Source organism: Emydura macquarii, unplaced genomic scaffold (genome assembly GCF_026122565.2).
Source record: "Emydura macquarii macquarii isolate MOO-44397 ecotype Brisbane River unplaced genomic scaffold, CSIRO-AGI_Emac_v2 contig_3348, whole genome shotgun sequence".
NCBI classification, from domain to species: domain Eukaryota; kingdom Metazoa; phylum Chordata; order Testudines; family Chelidae; genus Emydura; species Emydura macquarii.
In genome coordinates this window covers 6160354-6183199 of record NW_027133485.1, presented here as the reverse complement: position 1 = coordinate 6183199, position 22846 = coordinate 6160354, and the positions used below count along the sequence as shown (strand labels likewise).

Sequence of the window (22846 nt, the reverse complement as noted above, 5' to 3'; positions counted from 1 at the left end):
ATGCTGGGCTCGTCCCGTCCCTCGTCCAGCCCAGGGCAGCGAGGGCAGCCACGCGAACGGCCGAGACAGCTCCAGGATGGGCACTACGTGAGCAGGTGGCAGCGGCGAGGGGGTTAACCCCTTTGAGCGGGAGAGGAAATGCAGGCGGTGGTGGGGACCTTCCCTGTAACAGCAGGAGCGGCCTGCAGCAAAGCTCTGGCACTTCTCCCGCATTCGGGTGGAAAACTAACCGGCTTGTGTGTGTGTGTCTGGGTGATGTGTCTGTGCCAGGTGTTTAGTGGAGGAGCAGCTGGTGTAAACGGGAGCCGCACTTGTCACTCCAGCCCCCCCAGGGGAGGGAAACCCCCAGCTGTTAGCCAAGAAGCAAAGGAGACAGCCCGTTTCAATCATCCTCTTTAACCAAAGACATACAGAGCTCGTACCGGTTACACTGCAGCGTCTCAAGGCAGCTGGTTTTTACAATCAAGGAAATGGAAGCACGGCCCCACGTGGAAAAACAAATCGAGGTGCCTGGCTCCAGCCAACAGGAAATGAACTCAGGCTTTTGGTCTCATTTAATGCTGCATCCAGTGTCACTCCCTGCAACCGGGGATCTGCGAAGCTGCTCTCTCCTCCCTCCCCCATGCTGGCTGGCTGTACTTTCAGGGCCTGGCTGGGTGAGGGCACAGCGCTGAAGTGACAGGGAAGGCTGGGGAGGGGAATCTCTCGGGCTGGAGGATATGCCTGGCCTCAGAGTCCCGATTCTCCTCCCTTGGATGCAGCAAGCCGGCAATCAGGGAGGCCCTTGCTCCTGTCCCAGAGGGGCCAGGCTGCAGCTCAAGGTAAGTGCATGCTGCAGTGACGGCTTCTTCCCCCCATGCACTGCGCACCTCGTGCACCAGACACACGGCAGCGGCGTGGGGCTTGTGCTTTCAAATTGCCCAAAGAAACAGGCTGAATGCTCACCTGAGGTGACACTACCAGCTAACCCCAGCTTCGCGGGGCCCAGGGGCTGGGGCAGTGCAGGCTGCCTGCCGGCTGAACCGCTTGCTTGGCGGCTAGAAATCTACAGTTGCTGCTAGGCCAGCACAGCTGGAGCCGTGGGCCTCAGCAACAGGGGACGTGAAGCAGGGGAGCCTTGTTTGCTTGGCGCCCTCAGGCGTGGCAGAGGATTCCTCCGCCCTGCTCCCCGAAAAGAAGTTCCCCAGGAGCCCTTGCTGCACAGCAGGGCAGGCAGGGTCACTCCAGCACACCCCAATCTCCAACCACAGCCTTTTGTAGCTTCCTTGCCCAGCTCTGCTGGGCCAGGCCCTCGTCTGGCAGGGGGCAGTTCCTTGGGTACTTATGCCCCACTGGCCCCAGGGGATAAGGTCTCCCCTGCCTGAGCAGTAGTGGGTGGGGAGCCCCCACGCCCTAGCCTGTAACAGCTCTGGAGAGAGATGGGACTGTGAGACCGCAGCCACCTGCTGCAGGAGGGAGCTGGGCCTCGGCTACCTTGGTTGTCTGCTGGAGCAGCTCTGAGGGCTTTAGCCAGCCTGGGCCCCATTTGCCCCAGGGCTGGTACAGCACAGACGCGACTGCCCTGCACATTCTCACGGAAGCTGCCCTGCAAGACAGAGGCCCCTGCCGCACCTAGGCCAAGCTGCTGCCAGCCTCCACACGCTCAGAGCGGGTGCTGTACCTTTCCAGTCGGGCGCGTACCTAGCACTACTCCGAGTCCATGTCCCGAAACACAAGGAGAGAAGCAAACGCAGCAGAGGAGCTCCTCGGCGAGCCAGCCACACGTCCACCATCAGCCAGCGGGTCCAGAGCAGTCGGGACACACCTTCAGCATCGATTTAAAAAGCGCTTTGATTTCGTGCCATCTCAGGTGCACAAGAACCAAGCTGATCCTCCGCAATGGTGAAAAACAACCCCCCCCAGCCGGGCCGTCTTCTCCTGGGCCACACGGCTCGCTCCTGGCCAGGAGGCTGTGCTCCAGGCCGCGTGGCATGATCTTATAAAAAATAACCCCCACGCGCTCCTTGTGGCGGATTCTCTGCAGCCTTCCCTCACGCACAAACCAAACCAGCAAATCCAAGAGGTGAGGGGCGAGGCGCCGGCCTCGGGGGCTGGATGTAGGTTTTTTTTAAAAAGCAAAATAAAGCTGCATTATTGAAGAGAGTGAAACCAACACCAGGTTTTGCATAAAGAGCAAGGCCAGCAGAGGCTAAGGCAGTTTGCTTCCTTTTGTGAAGTCGGGCGCGCGCCAGTTCCATGCTCATCCTTTCACCTGCTCGGGTCCCTGAGAGAGATTTGTGTTCCTGTACGGCGGGGCACAAGCACAGCAGCTTCGTCCTTCAGGCTGTCTCTTCCCGTTTGTCTGCAGGCAAAGGAGAGCGATTCCCGTTAGAGGGCCGGGCGGTGCTCAGAGACGGATGCTTTAATGACCACCCTAGCCTCTCGGCTGAGCTGCTTGGGCCCTAGATTCTTGTACTGAGCCCCTCGATCTAATGGCAGCTGCTGCGGTAACCACAGGTCAGGGTGCATTACAGCCTCCCCTCTGTGTCTGCTACAGCGCCCCGTGAGAGGCTGGGGTCTTTAGCGTGGGCTGTTCTCTCTGGTTCAATGCTGTTGTCAGCCCAGAGGGTGGCCATCCCCCTCTCCCTCACTGCTGCTTTCCGAAGCTGAAGAGCCGGAGCTGCTCCAGCCGGGCTTGTGCAAACCTCCCAGCCCGTTAAATGCCCCCCGAGGTGGCGCTGCCCCCCAGCACAGCAGCCTGGGCCCGAGCAGCTTTGAGCCAGGCTGTTGCTGGACTGACTGATCCCCACCCTCTGTCTGAACATCCAAGAGTGCCAAGCGGCCTAACAGCTATCGCAGGCTGCTCCCTGTCTCCCTTTGACTCAGGCAGGAGGAGACAGGGCAGAGGGAGTCTCAGTTCTCGCTGCCTAGCACCGAGCTGTTCTCTGTAGGGTTCCAATCTCCTCCTCCTGTCTGTTTCCTAGCCCTGTTCCCACGGGCAGACACCAGGTGAGCGCGGGGCAGCCCAAGAGTTGTGATGGAGACCTGCAGGGCCGCATGGGGGGGCTGCAGGGCCGGCTGGGGGTGCATTGGCACAGCTGTGGGGGGAGGAGGGGCTGCAGCTCAAAGTTGAGATCCATTGGCAGAGCTGCAGTAGGGGGTAGGAAATGCAGGTCGGGACTGGGGTGCGTGGCAGCGGGGGGGTTCAGGTCGGGGTGCACTGGCAGAGCAATGGGAGGGGGCTACAGGTCAGGACTGGGGTGCGTGGCAGAGCTGAGAAACCACCTGGCACCTGACACTGCATTTTGTATCAGTAACACCCCCACAAACCCTCCATACCTTGTGCAGGGGGATTCTGCAACGGCGTCGCTGGGCCTGCCAGGTGCCCGCTTCCGCTGCTCTCGGGGGCGGGGGCCGCGTTCACAGAGAGTTCGCTCTTAGTCCTGTTCTCTTCTGCCAAGGGAGCCTTCGCTTTACTGTCTGGTAGGGAACAGTTCAGCACTTCTGCCCCCTGCGGCTTCGGGCTCACCGGCGACTGAGTCTGCCCCACGCCGAGCGAAGGCTTCCTGGCTATGGGCGGTGGGATCTTGCCGGACTTCCTCTGTGCTTGCAGCTTGCCAGCGTCTGCCTGGCCCTGCTGGGGCATGGTGGGGACTGTGGAGCGCTGCCCGGAGAAATTCATCAGCTCAGCCACCAAGTTCCTCTTCAGGTTGGCCTGGGCCTCCGGGGAAGAGGGTGTGTCTATGACCAGCTTCTTCGAGCTCTTGGCGAAGATGAAGCTGGCGGTGGAGGCAGGTGACTTGTGGATGGGGGAGACCTGGCCGTCCTTGGCATCCCCCGCCGTGAGCTCCGAGCCAGCAGCTCCATGGCCTGGGAGCATCAGCTTGCTGCCGTTGGTCCTATCCGCCAGCCGGGAGGGTGGGGCGTCCCTCGAAGACAAGGTGGAGGCCTTCAGCCGGACAGCGTTTTGCAACTGGTTCGAAGGCACGGCGTCTTTGGAAGAAGGGTGCTGCCGCAGGGACAGGGATTTGCGGATGGGTTTCTGGGGGACCGGCTGGGCCTGCTTCCCGTCGCTAGCGGGGCCCTGCCCGTTCTGGCCAGGCGTCTGCTTGCCTGGGCCGGCTGGCGTGTGGACATCAACATTGACCGAGCGCAGGCGCACCATCTGCAGCAGGGAGGGAGTGACAATGGGGAGGTTAGCGTCCTCCTTTGGCACGGGGTTGCTCTTGCTGCGAGAGGCAGGCTCCTTCTTGGGATCCAGCCGGGGGCCGTTCGTTGTCTTCTTAAGGCTTGCTTGAGGCAGGAGAGCCGGCGGTGGAGCTGGGGCCACGGGTGTGGGAGGCAGGGCAGCTGCCGCAGGTTGGCTAGGTTGCAAGCCGGGTGCTGCCCTGGCTGACGGGGGCGTAGGCGTTGGGGTGAGAGGCGATTCCGCGGCAGGAGCCGGCAGTGCTGACCCAGCCAACGGGCCTGGTTGCGGCTGAATTCTTGAGGAGATCTTGGCGGAGGAGGACAGCGAGGCTGCCCCTTGGTCATCCCCCCTAGGCGCTGCTTTGGGGCTGGCCGGCTGCTCTGAGCCTGTGGGCTCCGGCTGGGCTGCGGCAGAGGAAGACGCGGCGGCGCCGGTGACGGGCTGCAGCTCCGGCAGAGGCAGGGCGGAGAAGCAGGCCTCATCGGGAGGAGGGAAGTCCGCCATGGACAGATCCTGTTCGTCCGGCGCTGGGGGAGGAGGTGGGGGCCAGGAGGGGTCCAGAGGCGTCTTCCGGGCAGTCTCTGAAGGGGGAGCCTCTGGGCTTGTCTCAGCCTTCTTCACGGGTGGTGGAGGAGGGTGGTAGGGAGGCGGAGGAGATGGAGGGGGTGACCTGCTGCCAGGCTTGGAAAGCGCCGCGGGCTCCTGGCTGGCTGTGCTTGGGGCAGGTGGCCCCGCGGGGGTAGGGGAGGCAACGACGGGGCTGGCAGAGGGCGTTGCCTGCCGGGGTTTGGTGGGCGGAGGGGAGATAGGGGCTGGCACCTTGGGGTGAGGAGGAATAATAAACCTGTCCATTCTACTCTGCAAGGAAAGGGCAGGGCCAGCTGGGGGCGCCGCGGTCTCTGCAGGGGCTGGGTCCGAGGTGGAGGAAGATAAGGATGTCAGGGAGGAGGAGATGGACAGCGCAGGAGACTGCAGGGAGCAGACCCTCTCCGGCTTCTTTGGCTGGGGCCGCCTCTTGCCGGGAGACGAGGCGTGAGGGCCGAGCCCTTTGGCGGGGAGGGTGGGGGTGCCACTCTGACTCGAGTAGCCACTGGAGGGCGACATGGTGCGGTCGAACCCCTCGGGGGAGCTCCGCTTGGGGGTGGCCTGCTGCGCCCTGAGGAGGGCGGCCACCCCCTCCGCCTCCCTGCGGAGCTTCTCCCCCGGCACCGGGCTGCACTGGGACACGTCGGGGGAGCTGGTGTCGGCCGAGTAGGCCAGGCTGTCGGAGCGGACGCTGCTGGTCTCGCTCAGCGAGCAGGGCGAGAAGACCTCGTCCTCGCCCAGGGGGCTCCGGCTCTCCAGGCGCGGCGTCCACGGCTCGCTGCCCTCACGCTGGTGTCTGGGATCCGGCTTGGGGGGCAGGCCCAGCACTTTCTTCCCCCCCTCAGCCACCACCTGCTGCTGCTGGGCCCGTCGGTGCAGGGAGTGGGTCCTCCTGGGGGGCGCCGGCGGCTTCTTCATCTTCCTGAGGGACACGCTGCGTGTCGAAGAGCGGTCGCTCCTCAGGCTCACGGTGTCCGAGCCATCCGCCCCGCTGCCGGCGCTATAAGCGGGTGAGGCCCTGCCGCTGCTGCCCCCCAGCCTCACGGCCAGGAGGCCGGGGGATCTCTGGGCAGGCCTGGCCGTGGCCTGGGAACAGGAGTTGGTGCAGCTCACGGCACTGTAGACGCTGAGCTGATCCGTGTCGGAGCGGCCCGCCGTATCCACCTCGCTACGCAGCCCGGCCTCCCCCTTCCTGCTGTCGGAGCCGCCGTGGGAGGAGATGGTGGAGCTGTTGGAGACGATGGTCTCTGTGGACTGGGAGTGGCTCCAGTTGTCACTGGAGGAGGACAGGTCCCGGCTGCGGGCGCTGGGCTCCGAGAAGCGGGCGAGCGAGCGGACCGAGGCAGGACTGGAGGAAACCAGGCTGCAGCGGCTCAGCGTCCGCACGCTGCTCCTGCTCAAGGCGATGACGTCCACCATCGGGGGCAGGACGGCGTTGGGAATGATCTTGGACATGTAGGTGCCCTGCGGCGAGATGGACATGACGGGACCCAGCAGCTCAGGGGGAGGGCTGGCGTTGGTGGTCATGCCCGGCACGGCCAGCGACTTCGGCCTCACCAAGGGAGACAGCTTGGCTGCCGTCCTTCTCCCCAGCAGAGTGTCATCGTAGTAAACCCGGTTAATGTGTCTCTGGATGGCTGCGTCCGACTCTGCCTCCTCCAGGACCTGCAGAGACACGCGGGCGCCGCCCTCGGGGGCCGGCAGGGGCTGCAGGTTTCCATTGATGGTGGGGATACAGATCATGCCGCTGTCTGCTTCGCCGCCGTTCACCAAGGGCTGGGATGCCCTGTTGGGGGGGCTCCCCCCCTGCCCGGGGCCGTCTCTGGTGGAGACACTGCCAGGACCTCTCTTCAGCTCGTGTCCGTTTCTCAGACCTGAGGGTGGGTAGGGAGCAAAACTCAATACAATTATAACCCGATCCCAGCAGGCGGGCCGCCCTCGCTGTCTGCATGCAGGGGTTAGCGGGGCTGGCAGGGCTCCCCTCTCCTTGGGGCGTAATCAACGCCTGGCCGTGGCCGGGGCCTCTGTGCCTGTGACAGCCAGGAGTTCTGACAATGCCGTGGTCTGGTTCTGGCTCTGGGGCAGGGCATGAGCTGGTGTGAGGGCCTGGGCTACAGCTGGTCCCTTCTACCTTACAGCCTGACCCCTCCCTGCTGCCCCTCGGACACTCACTGCTACGGGGGTGGCACTGGGACCTCCAGGAGCAAAGCCAGCTCCTGGCCTGAGCTGGAGCCGAAGTCTCAGCAGAGAGAACTGCGGCTCACTCATGCACACAGGGCGGCCACCTGCCCCGAGCTCTCCCTCCAGCACAGCCCAGCCCCCTCTTACCCAGTTCCTTCTGGACGTGCTGGGGGATGCCAAGCACTGTCGTCCTCCGCTCCTTCCTCCTCTTCCCCGCCTTCTCCGAGGACTTGGGGAACGAGTCGTGAGGCCGGAAGGTGGAACCTGAAATGCAGCTAGGATGAGATGAAGTCGCAGGCTGGCAAACAGGGACCAGCCGCCCAGGGTACGCGCCTCCATAGGTCTGATGTGGGCTTATGTTCCTGAGTAAATGATGGTTTTAAATTGAGTTTGGATTTTACCAGGAGTGAGAGGCCTCAGGCCTGGGGCCAACGAGACAGACCCTGAGAAAGGGAGATTGTTTGGGGTAAACTTGTAGCGACCCTGAAAATGCCAGTTATCTCCTTTATGCAACAGAAATAAAGAAAACATGAGTAATTGGGCACCAGGTGCAGTGAATAATTGGTTGGAAATGCTTAGTCCAGGGAAAACAGGGCAAGGTGAGATAAGCAGAAAACCTTGGAGCCAGCCAAGTGCAGCTCTCCACTGCTCCAGCTGCTTTAGCAATAACCAGCCACGACATCACTTGTTTGTGACAGTATAAAACACGAGGTTTTCTAGCGGAGTTTTGTCAGCACTTCCCTTAGCCACCGGAGCCCCGCCGTGATGGGAAGGCGTCTCCCAGGGCTGAACCGGTTGTAAGTATGTTGGCCAGTGCTTACAGCTGTGTTGTAGCTGGGGATATATGTCCGGCTCTATATGCTTTTACTGATAGTTTGGATATAACCAACCCTAAGTGGCCACTGGGGCAAGTAAAGGAATGTCTGCGTGGAAACCGAGTCAGGGGAAACCCTGCCAAGCCTTTTCAGCGTCACGCTCCCAGGAGGTCTCCCAGCCCCTGCCCCAGAGCACAATCCAGCCCCAGTGAGGAGAAGCCAGGCTCAGGGTGACAAGGGGAGCTCTGACAGCTGTGTGAGTAGCAGCTCCCCAGGGCACAGGTTGGACGCGTGCTGTCTGTCCCTGCCACCGGTCCTGCCCTACCACTGGAACAGTCCACGTCCCAGCTGCAGCCTCTGGCCCAAGGGACAGGCCTGATGTCCCTCCTGGAATCGCACAACCGTGCTCAGGCCAGCCCAACCCCAGCTCCCGCCAGAGCATGCGGTGGAGACGGCTCACCCTCCCCCAGACTCCCCGCACGTACCTTTCCTCTGGATCATCTCTGAGCGGATGGAGAGGGCGTCCTCCGAGGTGTTCTCGGTCGTGCACGACTGGCTCCTGCTGCGGAAGGAGATCTCATCGTCCTCCGTGGAGGCGTGGGAAGACTGTGTGGGGAGGAGAATGGGCTCCAGTAAGTCATGAACCTTATAGGAACAGCCGCCTCCCTCCTTCTGCAAGCCGCTCCCCAGCTTCAGAATCCCCCCCCACGGGCCCCCTCCTGAGCAAGACAACGACGCAGCAGCTCAGCGCTTTGGAGACAAAAAAAAAAAAACTTCTCTGAGGCCAAGAGTTATGAGTCAACCCCATCTGCTTCCGGGCAGCACCCGCCCAAGTAGGAAATGGGGCCCGAGAGGGTGGGTGGGAAAGTCCAGTGCCCCGGGCTGCGTTCAGCCAGCCCCTGAGTCCCCTTGGCAGAGGAGACCCCAGCCAGAGGGAATGAATGCCCAGCAGTGACCTGACTGGGCACCAGATGGCGCTGCCTATGCCGCCTGCCCTTAGCAGCATGGCCAGCTGCCGTCCTCTCACTGGGGATGCACTGGCTGCAGTTTAGTTTACCCTGGCTCCCCAGCGAGCACAGCCAAACCGGTGTAACCCTGGTGTGAACCAGAACCAGAGCGCCACGCAGCCCTGGGCGTGGCTGCATGGGTGTACACGGGCCCTGAGCTTCCAGGATTTCATCTCCTTCTCCCCGAGGGAGGGGAGTACCGCCGAGAACGAGGGAGCGGCCGGTAGATGACTAAGAAGGGCAGACGGGAGGGATGCAAATAGTCCCACGCTGGTGGGGTTGCACACGGTACCTACGGCAGGATTTGCTGCAGCCGGGACCCCAGAGCACCCTTCCCAGGTGAAACAGCAGCACCAAATCCCAGCTGCATTTGCCAGCACCAGCCTGCAGTTTATTTCTGTGGCCGCTCTCTGAAAACCACCACACCCTCCATCCATCCATCCTCCCCCCCACACTTACACCCTCCCAGGCGTTACGGGCTAGTGGCTGCTAGCTGGTTCATGGCTCGCGGCCCAGTGCTGCCCTGCTCCTTTACTAGAGTTTTGTCCAAGCCAGGGCTCCCCCCACTTCACTTTGGAGACCGTTTCACAGCCCATCAGACCTGACTGGCGCAGGACCCATCCTGACATCCAACCTACATTTTTCTTTCTTAATAGCATGGCCGTTGCGACGCCACCAACCAAATCAATGGCCTCCAGGTGGGGTGTCTGCAGCGAAGATGAACAGTCGTGTGGTTCAGGCACTGGGCTGGGAGTCCCGAGATCTGGGCTCCAATCCCAATGACTTGTTGGGGGACCTTGGGAAAGTCACTTAGCTGCTCTGTGCCTCAGTTTCCCCATGTTGCAAAGCGGAGATGACAGGGCATAGGAAGCATGACGCTGTTGAAGACAGACCCTTTGCGTATCCCCTACTCAGTCTCTCAGATTTCGATCAACCGCTCCAGCCTAGGAATCGGGGTGGTTGCTCATCTCCAAATTCCCTCCAGCGTTTGCTACGGAGGAGTTCAGAACCTACCCACAGGGCTCCACGTGAGGTACTGCGTAGGACAGAGGTCCCGTCTCAGGTTGGGTTTGCCTTCTCCAGGGGCTCTGCCTGCCCTACTAAGTTACAGTCTCATTTCTCAGCTTTCTGGGCTAACAAAGGCTACACAGAGCCAGCCGTCTGAGCAAATACACTCAGCAAGGCTCCAGGGGAGAGAAGGGCATGGGCAGAGAAGTGGGGCAGAGGCCCCACGACTGGCCAAAACCAAGCTCTGGCCAAAGGGGTGGGCATTTCTTTGCTGTTAGTGACTGGGGAAGATCTGTGGATGCAGGGCAGAGTGCAGCTGGCGGACACAGCTGGGCAGGCCCTCCCCCCCCCCACTCATTACTGCCAAGAGAATCCCAAGGGAATAGCTGCAGTGAAGAGAACAGCATGTTTCTGCCAGGACGCTAGCTCCATGAGGTGCTTGTTTGCAGGCCTGCCTTTCCCCAGCACGATCAGCAGCGCCGGGGCCCGGTGAGGGCTCTGTTCTCCCTAATCTGTTCGAGTAGATCATGTGCCAATCACTGAATTGCATAACCATCTCCAGGCCTAAGAAACACATGGCCTTGACTCAACTCACATGTCCTGCTGCTGCTTCCTTTCACAGCATGTGATTGCATCTCTCAGCTCATCTCCCACCTGGAGTCCCAGGGTTTCTCTTCCCAGGCTATCGTCCCCAGTAAGCTGCTTGCTAGGATTCTCCCCCACTTCCCGGCTCTTTTAGATCCAGCACAAGTGGGAAGGCACCCGAGGGAGAACATCTCTGGGTTGCCCAGGCCTTCACCATGATGGGGCCAAGGGAGCATCCAGAAATAGTCGCTGTATCTTCCTCGCTGCAGGGGCATGACTGCCACGTGTGCCAGCAGAACGCGCCGCACACCAACCAGCACCCGGGCCCAGAGAGCCACGGGCAGGGGCTGCAGGGGGGCGGCAGAGGAGTCACCCACCTGGATGCTGTTGCTGTCTCCGTGGTCCCAGCCACTTCTGGTCTGTTTTTGTTTTTCTGGAAGAGGGAAGATGGAAAAAAAAATCCCTAAGGAAGACGTAAGAGATGAGGATTCCTATCAACCTCTGGGCTGGCGGAACAGCTGGGGGCAGGGGCCACGGCACTGGGGCGCAGGAACGGAGCAGCTCAGAGCAGGGCTGGGGGACAGCGGGAGCTTCAGCCACTGTCCGTCCACCAGCTGGCAGGTGTCCTCTGGTGAAGTGATTTCTGAGCCCGTGGTGACACTGGCCCTGTGTGTCCTGGAGATCAATACCCCCTCCCCGCCCCCCCCCAGCAACCACCCCACAGTGACTGGACTCTGGTCAGACACAGACACAGGCCCCTGCCTGCCAGAGGCGCTTGTGCCTCCCCTCCTGCCGGCCAGGGGCAGAGGGGGTGTGGGCGGAAGCATGGGTCACGAGTCCCTACGTGGACCTTCCACACTGGGCCTGCGTGAGAGTGAGACGGGGGGAGTGTCCGATGTGTGTCACCCGCCCGCCCTGGCGTCTCCTCCCCCTCAGTGTGTCCGCGGCACCAGCGCTGCCTCCTCTGCCGCCTGCCTGGCACCAAGGCGTGCCGTACCCCGCTTATATCCCCGGGGAGCACACACCTCTCCCCCCGGACACCTGCTCCGGGCAAGCAGTAGCAGTGCAGAGTCCCCGGAGCGGACAAGCAGCCCCATGGGGCTGCGCGTACCTTGGTGCTGCAGAGATTTGAGCCCCGCCTGGGCCTGGTTGTGCAGCTCCTCCAGGTGCGCCGGGCGGCTGCTGGGGCAGAAGACATTGTCCGGCCGCTCCTCCCCCACCTTGTACTGGCCACTCAGCCTCTTGTTGTTCTCAGCCTTGGCAGAGCCTGGGAAGGCAAAGAGAGTCAGCCTGGCACTGCACCCATCCAGGCACCTGCAGCGGGGGCTCCGGCACCCTCCAGCGGGCCAGGAAGGAGACAGCAAGAGGCTGCTCGAGACCTAGGCTCCCCGTCAGTGCTGGGCAGCGCTCACACTCGCAGCGTCCCGGCCAGCACCACCAGGCTTCATCGAGGGACAAACATACCAATATTTGTTCCTAGCCTCGCTCCCCGTTGACTGACGCTGTCAGCGAGGTGGAAGCGAAGCAGCCGCCCGGCCTGCAGGAATCCTGGTGCCATGCAGGGAGCGGGGCCACCAGGCCCAGCTGGGGGAAGGAGGGGAACTGACAGGTTATCCTTCGAGCTGCGTGAGGCTCAGGAACGGTGACGAGCCGCTCTGGGTGTCTGGCTCCCAGCCCCGCTAAAGGCCGTGGGAAATTCCCCTTTCTTGTGCGGCTTCCCTCAGCAGCTTGCACAGATGGCAGGTGTTGTGGAGGGATGGGGGAGTGCATTACAGAAAGTAGGGGGGGAAGCCTGAACAGAAGCAGGGGTGCAAATGGGGGAGGAGGCGTGAGAGTCCCTTGGACTCATTGGGGGCCTTGGCTCTCTCGCTCACACCTGGTCCTGCTCACGCGTACCACCCGGCCACGACAGTGGGATCCCAACAACACCTGCTCCATGTCCAGGGCTCTGCTCTGTGCCTCTCTAGCCACTCACAGCCTTGCTGTAGGCAGGAAGGTGCCAGGATCTGAGGCCCAGGGGGATCCAGTGCGTGACACAGTGGCGTGTCGCACAGCCAAGAACTGACCCCAGGTCTCTCAAGTGCCTGCTCGGTGCCTTGCCCACTGGACATCAGGCCGTCTACACTGGGGGTTAGGCTGGTATAACGGCATCGCCCAGGGGGGTGAATTTTTCATACCCCTGCCCCAGCGATGTAGTTATACCCGTGTAGACCTGACCACAGTCTCTGCTCTCGGACCCCCTCCTCCTCTGCTGGAGCCTGTATCCCCGTGGCCTGGCGTTTCTTACAACGAGATGCTAGCAGGAATCAACAAGCCAGCTGGGCATGTGCAGGGCTTCTGCATTTCCTGTATCCATTGCAGCAGAACCCTCCAGCCAGCTCCTCTGACCGCCCTGCGCTGGCAGAGGTGATCTAATACCTTCCCTACCAGCCCCTAGCCTGGACCGTGGGAGGCTGCAGGTCTGACTCTGCTCTTCTGGAAGTGGATCCTGTGCCTTTAAAATGAATGCACTGAATAAGCAAAAGCTCCCCAGGGTGCATCACATGACTGATACCAGAAATATCTGTGCACCTTGCACACAAACCAAATGAGCCAGCAGCTCGGGGCACTTAAAGGGACAGGCTACACCAACATAGGGGTGAGCCATCCACAGAGCCCCAAATCCTCCAACTTCATCTTGGGCGGGTTGCAGCCAATCCTGAGCCAATGCCAGCAGAAGGTGACCACTGCCTTGCAGGCTGGGACCAGGGGGCTGTCTGTCATAATCTCAGAACCAGAGGGTAATTGCTGGCTGATTTACTGCTGGCCTGGTGATCAGAACATCTTGAGAAACAGCCAGGCCCTTAAATAAATCCCTAAAAATAGTATTTACATGCTATTTATATCAGAACTTGGAGCCAAGGTGCTGGAGACACCTAATAAATGACTAATAATAACCCGCTGTGGCCCTTATTATACAGCCCCTTGCATCTGAGGCCATCAAAGCACATTACAGACACTAATTAAGCATCCCAACTGCCTCTCCTCCCCCCATGGTTGCTTTATATTGTAATAAACTAGTGTTTGGGGGGCCTCATTGTCTGCTGCTGGGTGGAGAACTGCAGAATTGCGCACCTGTGTGTCATAGCCTCTGTGTGGATAATAACTAAAGAAGAATCTCCTTACACTCAAGTGGCAAAGGCCTGTGGATTTGAAATGACACGGAAGGACCTATTTTCTATCCCCACAGCCTCTGGGAAGTGCTGAGCAGCTGTGGGGTTTAGCACAAGATTCAAAGTTGTCACTAAGTGGCTATGGTGGGATTTATTCCCGAATAATTATCCCCATTACACAGATAGGGAAACTGAGTCACAACTCACTTGCCCAGAATCACACAGTAAGTCAGTGGAAGAGCTAGGAAAAGAGCCTAGGGGGCTCTGAGTCCCAACCCCCTGCTCCAGTCCCTGGACATTGCTCATTTTGCCTGGTCTACACAGATTTTGTACCAGTCTAACTGTCAGGCAGGGGTGTGATTTTCTCTCAGTAGTTACACCAGTGCACACCTAACGTGCAGGCAGTTTGACCAGTATAAAAGTGTATATACCAGGATCGCTATTTCCGTACAGGCAGGGGAATGAGCTACACCTGGTAAAAGCACCTTTATACCAGCAGAACCCACACCAGAGGGCTGGAATTGCTGTCACTATCTCGCTACGGCTAGGGCAGTACAACTGGCGTACATCAACAAGGCCTTATTTACCCACCCCAGAAATTTGCATTCATTTCTCCTACCCACAGACCCGCTGGATGGAGGAAGCACTGACTTCTCACAGCCAGCCGAGATGAAGGAGGAAAGGGATTGAGGGCGACCACGACTGGGACCTACGAAGCCCTGTGCTTGGCGATCAGACCCCACCCCAGCCAGGCGCCTTCAGAACTGGATCTCTCCTTCCCACCTTCCCATTCCTGTCCACAATCTCACACTTTCCCTCAGCTGTGCACCTCTCCCGAGCTCAGAGTTCTCGCCAGGCCCGTGGCACTTATACCTTTGAATCCCAATTCGCCCTCGGACCCTGCTGGAGGGCGGAAAGGGTTATTATCCCAAGACGCAGAGACTTGACGGGACCTGCCCCAAGACATTGTCATCAGATCAACACTCCATTTTTGGAAGAGATGCTCTAGACAAACACAAGTTACAGGGCCTAATGCGGGGGAATGGGGTGGGGTGAGTTTTTTGGCCCGTGCCACGCAGGAGGACAGATTACATGATCTCTCAGTCCCTTCTGGCCATAAACTCAATTAATCGCTGAACGAGGTGTCACAGCCCATCACTGGCAGAGCTGGAAACAGAATCCAGGCTGTCTCCTGGCCCAGGCTGTCTCCGGACTTCACCCCACTAGTAACTCTTGCACGAAGCTCTCTAGATGCTGCCCTTGAACACCCCCCGCTTGCTTTTTCTCAGCTTAGTGATGAATCGATCTGGTGGAGGCAGGTTTTCCAAGTGCTGCCTGCGCTGTGGAGGTTTCATCCCTGCTTGCCAGAGGAGGACAAACCAAGGGATGCAGAGCCCGAGCCCAACCATCTACCAGCTTCTTTGTACATTGGATGCAGGTTTGTGACCAGCAAAGGAGGTAAGTGGTAGGGGAGGGGGTGGGAGTGTGAAGTGAAACAAGTAAATAAAGCAGAAGATTCTCCTCCCACCTGAGCATTTACACCCCTCACAGAGCTCCAGCTGGGCACCTCAAAGCCCCTCACACACAGGAGTTAATTGATCCCCACACTCCCCCGTGAGGCAGAGAAGTATTTACCCAGGTTTTTAAACGGGGAAACTGAGGCACGGGGGGAGGATGTGACTGATGCAAGATCACCTAGCCAGTTAGCAGCAGAGCCGGGAATAGAACCCAGCTTTCCTAACTTCCAGCCCCTCCTTTAACTATAAGACCACGCTTCCTACCCCATGCCCAGTGAAATCATCCTCTTCCCTTTGGGAGCCCTCTGGATTCCCATCAAAGAACAGTCTCCACGCACACAGCTGCTCAGCGGACTGGGGCGTCAGCAACTGGCTCTCTCTAGCTGCCCTGGGCTCCAGGATCTAAGTAACCTGCCCTGGCTGAGTTCTGCGGGGGTCACACTTCCCACTGCCTGCCCTGGGAGACGGGCGGGTGCAGGGTCAGCTCGCTGGGCTCTTCCCCTGCAGCCTGTTTCCTGCCCAGTGAGGCTCTTCTCATTCTAGCCGCCCTGCAGCAGCGGAGAGAAAAACAACTTTGCGCTGAAGAAAGGAAGGGGAAGAATGAGTAGCTGAGAGAGGTGGTGAAATCACCAGCCAGAGGTGCTGACCACCGCCCTTCCCACGCTTCAGTGTCTTCTTCGCCAGCCTTCCCGTCTTCAGGCCACACACACAGAGCCTCGCTAACCCAAATAGCTAGAGAACAACGCCCCCCTCAGCAGCCCACAGCCTCTCTGCCACTGCCGCACACCCCCAGTGTATGCACTCCGATTAAAGGCAGGCAGATGAAACACTGGCTGCTGCAGCAGCTCCAGCTCTGCACAATGGGGAAAGGGCACAGGACAATAGAAAGGATTCCAGCCCGCTAAGCCGCACAGAAAAAGAGATTCTCTCCCAGCCAGGCAGCAGCTGCAGCCAGCCAGCCAGCCGCAGGCTTGGACGTGGGCAGAAACAGCAGGGCCAAAGCATCCTGGCTAAGTTGAGACAGAGACTACAAAGCACACGCGACCCAGTTTATGGAACCCAGCAGCTCTCACACACACACACAGCCAGGGCCAATGCCTTCTTCCAGGACCCCAGTCCACCCCCACGGGACTGCGCACCCCCCCAACCAAGCCCTTTATTGCTGTGATTTCAGTACAATCTCTCCCCCAGCCTGGGAACACTCTGAGAGTCATCTTCAGGCAGGAAGCAGTTCACTGGTTTATCTATTAACTTCCTAACAAGAGCAGCTGCTGCTGGGGTGACCTTTCCCTGCCCAACCCAGAGAGGCAGCCAGCTAGAATGGAATCCTTCCCGCACCATGCTGGGGAGCCAGCTCGGCCCCACAAAGCAATCGGGAGGCTTCATGGCAGCTAAGGACATGGAGATCTCCAGTGGCCAGGTTTGCTTAAGGACAAGGGCTCATCCCGCCGAGGCTGTACTCACCTTTCTTCTTAAACAGAGCCAGCAGGGAAGGGAGGTTTCTGCCGAGGAAAACCACCATCCCAGTAGCCGGAGGGCTCTGGCCCCAAGGGACTCTCCAGAGACAGGCTACGCAACTAAAAACTCCTTCCACACGAGGGGTCCCAGCTGAGGCTGTTGCCTTTATCCAGCTGCTCTCCAGCATTCAGCATCCCAGGCGCCTTCTGTCCCCTCTCTCCTTCATACTCATCCGCGCCTCGGGATCCGGCAGGAAGATGCACGGAACCAGCCGCACAAAGACGCTGCTGGTGCAGCAGCCTCCATACGGAGAGAGCAGGGCTGGGGAAGTGTGAACTCAAGGACAGAGAAGGGAGCCCGGGCACAGGTGGGGGAGGGATCTCTCCTCTTCGGGTCTCTGCATCTACTTGGAGGCCAGCAGGGGAATGAATACCGGCCCCCAGCTGTTCCGACTGCACTGTTCATCCACAGAAAAAGAAAAGCAGCCCCTCCCCTGCACCACCCCTCCGCGCCCTTCCCTCCAGCCCAGTGTCTGTCCCCCAGCCGAGCACAGATGCTGCATCCAGAGCGGGAAGAGTTCAAACCCGGCGCCCAGTTTCCAGGAAACTAAATCTGGATCAGCTGCCTGGAGCGAGACACCCCAGCAGGAACAATCCTACACAAGCCCCAGGCCAAAGAGGGGCCATGGGGCTTGACCCCAGCTCTCACTTGGAGGGGTCTGGGAAACCCAGGGGAGCTGCCAGCCTGTGCCCATGGAAATCCCAGCGAGTCCTTGCACTGGGCCGGGTGCTGGAGGGAGCAGACCTGTTGCTCTCTTCCAAACGCGAGTTGCCAGCTGCCAAGAGCTGGCAGATTTGTAGCTGGAACTTCCTCTCTGGCATCTCGTGTATCAGGGGCCTTTCCTGGCCTAAGGGCCGGCCTTTGGGACAGACCAGCGGGACGAGGCAGACAGCTGAGCGTGGATGGACAGAGACAGACACACACACACAAGGGGCCGGGCAGGGGGGTGGAGTGTCGTTCAGAGGACGAGGCGGTTTCGTGCCCCCAGCTCTCGGATACCTTTGGGAGAGGGGACCGATATGGAAAAGCGTCCCCAAAGCAGATCGAACCGACTAATTCAGGAGGGATGAGAGTGGCCCTAGGGGCCCGGGCAGCTCCCTCTCCCTGTGCTGAGTCAGCAGGTGCGCCCCAGCAGAGCCACTTCCCTCCGGATCCTGGGCCGACTTCTCTGCCTGGGGAGAGGGGAGCACAGGATGCCCCTCCGCCCCCACTCCTGCGTATGGAGCCATTCGCCCGGGGCCCGGCCCCCCCCCCCGCCACCGAGTGAGCAGCAGCACTCCAGGGAGGGAGCGGCCCTGGCAACACACTGGCCTGGGAGCCATCCCTGCCCAGCCACTCGTGGGAGCGAGAGAGTCTGGAAGGCTCTCGGGAGGGAGGGAGCTGGGGATTAACCAGCTAGCAGCCCCACGGTCTGATAACACCCCCTGCCAAGGCCCTGTGGGTCACAGACCCTGTGAGTACTACAGAAACCCCTCTAAATGGGCAGAGCCTGTGTAGTGAGAGCTCTTCCTGGCTCTGCCACTGACTCCCTATGATCCTGGATAAATCACAACCCCACTCTGTGCCTCAGTTTCCCCATCTGTACAAGGAGGACACGGACGCTGACCTGTCTCCCTGCAGCACTAATGAAGGCTTGCAAAGGGCCAGGTGAGCACTAAGGGTCACTCACACACACACCAGGGCCTCGGAGCACTCTACGAACACTGGCTAAGGCCAGGACTGCACTAGGAAGCTTTGCTGGCATGGTTACATGCTAGACCAGCGAACCCTCCACGAGAAGATATGGCTGATACCGGCAACAGAGTGGTTCTGCTGGTGTCGCTTACACTGGGTCCCTGAGCAACAGAATCTGTATCCGCAAAGGCACTTTTGTGCCAGCCTGACTGCGCCTACACTGGGGCCTTTGCCAGTTTAGAAAAGCCACACACAAAACAGCCACCACCCAGCTGACACGGCTACGTCGGCAAACGTTTCCTGTGTCAACCTGGCCTGAGCCTCGCCCCCTGCGAAGCAGATCACGATTATCCTTTTTCAGAGGGGGAAACTGAGGCACGGCAAGGGGCTGTGACTTGCCCAGGGGATGACACAGAGTCTGGCAAAGCCAAGAACAGAACCCAGGGAGTCTTGGCAACCAGTCCAGAACACACTCCTTTCCTCCACACACCTCCCCCCCCCGTGTCCCCTACGATGGTTCATGCCCCCCCTTGCCAGCATTCATCTCTGCCCCTCACCAGCACTAGGGTCCCCTTCCTCTAAAGCCACCCTCCCAGGACAGCTCTTTCCCCCACCCCGCCCCTCAAGGGTGTAACCGAGTTCATTCATGGCTGGCTGGCACAGCCCTCCCCCCTGCTGCTCCTCTGGGAAGCTGATCCTCTATCTCTCGCTGCTGAATATTCATCAGGGCTCTGGAGAGAGGATCCCCGGGCAGGGCCGGCCAGCACCATCTGGCATGCGGGGAAGACTTGGCCTGTTGCACCACCCAAGGAAAAGTGCAAGAGGCTGGCTGCAGCTGCAGCGCCGAGAGACAGAAGGGGCGTCTGCTAATTCTCCCTTGCAGTGTCCCTCATCCAGGGCCTTGCACAATGCCTGGCGGGGTGCGGGGAGGGCACCAGGCAGCTGGGATCAGAGAGCGCTGTCTTAGTGCCCAAGCCCCAGGGATGGGGGATTAGGGAGTTGGAGGGGAGCCCAGGACAGGAAAGAAGCAGAGGGCTCTCTGTGCCCCTTCTCTCCCCCTGGGGTACCCCACAGCCCCATCCTGCACACGCTTCAGCTCCAATCCCACTGGTCAGTCATCCTCAGCCCCAGTTCTGAGGCTTGTCTTGTAAATCCTGGTACGTAGGATGTCTGCACCCTAGGGTGAGGCCTGCCCGCTGCCCTTAGACGTGGGGCTCAGAGGGCCTTCCCTGCAGACATTACGGACAGATGCTCCCGTGGGATTCCTCTGCCCTGCCACATGGATCAGGCCCACGTCCCAGACTGGGAGCATACGGGGCTGTTTGCCCACGCATCACGCCTGCTTCCCCAACGGCTCCACCCTGTTCAGCGTTCGGAGGAAGGACAGAGGTCGCCAGCATCACACAAGCTGGATCCCTGCCAGTAACACGTGTCCTTGAGACAGCTCCATTAACAGCATGGCTGCTTCACTCTGCCTCAACCAAGCACTGTATTCCAGCCAGAGCCTAGACTGTGAGATAAGCCCACACGTCCAACGTACAGCTCATGCGCCAGTGGAATCACACCGCAGGAAGCGAAGGAGGTGCCCCAAAGCTGTCAAGAGCAGGGGACGGAGCTGAAACTTCATCCAGAAGGCACTGGGCCAAGCTAGGAAGAGACGCCTGTTACCCAGTGGTGAGGATTCCCATTGCCTTGGGTTTAGCCCACATAGCAGGAGTACCGAGAGAGGCAGCGTTAACTAGTGGCTTGAGAATGGGGCAGGGAATCAGGGTCTAAACCCGAGTTCTAAACCTGGCTCTGCTGCTGACTTGTAGCATGACCTTAGGCAAGTCACTTAACCTTGGTTTCCCATGTGCAAAATGGACAATAATCAATGAGCTCCTGGGGCACTGGGGTTGACTGATGTTCCCATAGCCCTTTAAAAATGTAAAGCTCTGTCTTAGTGCCAAGTATCAGCAAATTCATGCCCCCTAGGAACTTTCCTGTTGTCAATATGCTACACACGATGGCCACTTGGAACTCATGCCAATGGAAACCAGGCCCCTACACTGAACTAAAGAATCTCCATCAACTGTTTGCAGTATAGGGCCTATGATACACAGTTGAGCAGTTCTGATTACATCCAGTAGAAGACACTGCTATTCACAAATAAGCCAGGGCATCACACTACTATTACTCAAAGACTCCACTCCTGTCCTTCAAAGCGAATCTGAATCTAAGGCATCCCAGAGGCCTACTGGGACAGACAACATACCCTATTGGATAGAGCTGGGACCAAGAAACCTGGCTTCTATTCCTGGCTCTGGCACTGACCTGCTGGGTGACCATGAGCAAGTCACTTCCCCTCTCTGTCCCTCAGTTTCTCCATCAGTGAAGTGGGGATAATGACACTGACCTCCTTTGCGAAGTGCTTCGCAATCCGCAGATGAACAGTGCTACAAGAGCTGCATATTACTGTTATTAACTGCGCTTCCCCAGCAAATGGAACTCCCTGCGAGTCGAAGTTTTAACCGAAACGTCCATGCCAACACACATTCCAGTCCTTCTCAGCCCTCCCCTCCCACTGCCCCCACCCGGCGCCACTCCTGCACCTAGTAAAGCTCGGTTATTTTCAAACATGCACAAATGCCTTTCTCTCCTGGGGACAGCACCTCCTGCTGCAGAGACCTTTCCCCACTGCAGGTGACAGGCAGACTGTGCCAGGGGAAGGGAGCAAGATGATTACAGAGCTCAAGAAAGTGCTAATCCCTTGGAAAGCATGAGGAATTCTTTTGATCTCCACCCCAGTTGTAATGTGATTGTGGACGGCCAACGAGAACATTGGCATCTCCTCCAGAACTTCGTAACAGCAGGATGCCCTCAGCTCACCGCACTGGGGGGCTCGGCTCCTCCTTGGCAGTGTGTGAAGTGGGGTGGGATAGATTTCCCTGCCATTTCTGGGGCTCCCCTTATGCCCCTTTGGATCTTCCTCAACCACCCCAGCGAGGAGGTCTCTGATCTCTGGCTTATGACGATGCTTTGCACCAAATGCCAGACAGTTTCCAAATATTTTTTCTGCAGGAGGAGATTCTCCAAGCTCTTGCCTCGCTTCCCCCTCCAGGGAGAAGACCCTCCAATCTCTCCCATCTCCCTGTCCCCCTCCGCCCCAGCCCCTGACAAGGACTTAATTCCCCCCCCCCACCACCAGTTTCTGAGTCCAAACATGCTTTCTGGCCTGTGCCATTTAATTACCCTGGTGAGACACAGCTACAGACTGAATGGAGTTACACCGGAATCTATGTGTAGATGGACAGTGTGGACAGGCAGCCCCCCCACCGCAGTTCTTCCTTAGCTTGGAAGCTCTGCGGGGCAGGGACTGTGCTTCCCTCACATATGGACAGCGCCTTGCACATTGTGCATGCCACCAGCAAACATACAGTCAGAGTCACCCATAGCCAAGTGGCATCTTGCACAGAACAACTTCCCTTTAAGCAGCACCCACGCTGGTGCTGGCATATTGCACGGCCGGGGCAGTCATTGCACTGCGCTCGCCAAGACGTTTCCTCCTCTCTAAGCTCGCCATGCCCCCAGCCCCACTACAAACTCCCTCTAACGTCAGTGCGTGCGGGATCTGACCCTGCTAAATAAACACTTGCACAAAAGGGCAGTGCTAGCTGCAGGTCGATGAAGCCTGGCTGTTTTCACAGTCCAAGTAGAATGCACTGTAATTAAAAGGGCTGATAATGCACAAAGCAAGGAGCCATGTGCTGTGTTAAAAGCTGCCTGCTCCTCTCTTCATGCTGCTGTCGCAGCACATCATGAGCCCTGACGCAGGCAAGCAGCCGGCGGCACTGCTGCCAAAGGAGATGCTGCCCACCGGTACCATCCCACGCTGCAGGGAAGCAGAAGGGCATCCCTGCTTGAGAAAGGCCCTCCCGTCCCATTGAGCCACGGGGAAGGGTTCAGCTCCCCCTGGACCGACTGAACAGGAGAACCAAGCTCATCAGCTGGTGGCAACGCAGTGGAAGAGCTTTGAGCAGCGAGGCCGTCTGTATCAGCAGCACAGAGAATGCAATCCACTTTGGGGTCCAACCGATTCTCTCTTGCCACAGGAGGAAGGAGCCACGTTAATCACCAACCTATCCTGGTGTTTACCACCTCAAAGCAAAAGCCATTGGATAGTCTCTCGCTCTCCCAAATAGGTCCCAGTCCAAGCACATGCTCAGCACAAGCGCTCACTTCAGAGGACTGCCTGGAAGTGCTTTGCTGAATCGGGTCTGTAGCTCCTAGAAGAATACTCCTCTATGCACACACACAGACCATGGACACTGAGCTTACGCTTAGGCAGCCCCGTTCATGCACATGGATCCATAGTGCTTTGCAAACGTTACTCACTGACTGGTGGGATGATCCACATTGTAGGAACCCCATCCCCAGAATGCAGCCAGCTCTGGAGTGGAGCATGGCAGCTGCAGGTGCAGCAACACTAGTGAACAGCAGCAGCTTAGGACAGGAAGTGACGGAGTGCACTGGGTCCACTTGAAATTGCAGAAGCAGGATATAATTAGCCAAACTGTAACGTAGCCAGGACGCTGGAGCAGACACACCTTCCCGCATAAGCAGAGCCATAGGATCGCTAATAACTGCAAACGGGCAG

General features: G+C 59.1%; 1 protein-coding gene across 4 annotated transcripts in view; it reads right to left on the bottom strand.

The window, feature by feature from the left end:
* Positions 1 to 273: 273 nt before the first annotated feature.
* The window catches only part of NHSL3 (NHS like 3), a 50745-nt gene continuing 28172 nt past the window's right edge, over positions 274 to 22846 (bottom strand). For 2 of the 4 annotated variants that reach the window (XM_067533843.1, XM_067533844.1), the window contains exons 2-7: positions 11461 to 11616; positions 10727 to 10782; positions 8235 to 8355; positions 7082 to 7198; positions 3319 to 6627; positions 274 to 2341 (exon numbers count right to left, since the gene is read on the bottom strand). In XM_067533843.1, the coding sequence (XP_067389944.1) occupies positions 2319 to 2341; positions 3319 to 6627; positions 7082 to 7198; positions 8235 to 8355; positions 10727 to 10782; positions 11461 to 11616 (3782 nt within the window). In that variant the 3' untranslated portion in view covers positions 274 to 2318. Of the gene's footprint in view, positions 2342 to 3318; positions 6628 to 7081; positions 7199 to 8234; positions 8356 to 9394; positions 10071 to 10726; positions 10783 to 11460; positions 11617 to 16482; positions 16541 to 22846 lie in introns of those variants that run through there. The other 2 variants (XM_067533845.1, XM_067533846.1) reach the window with 2 other exon arrangements.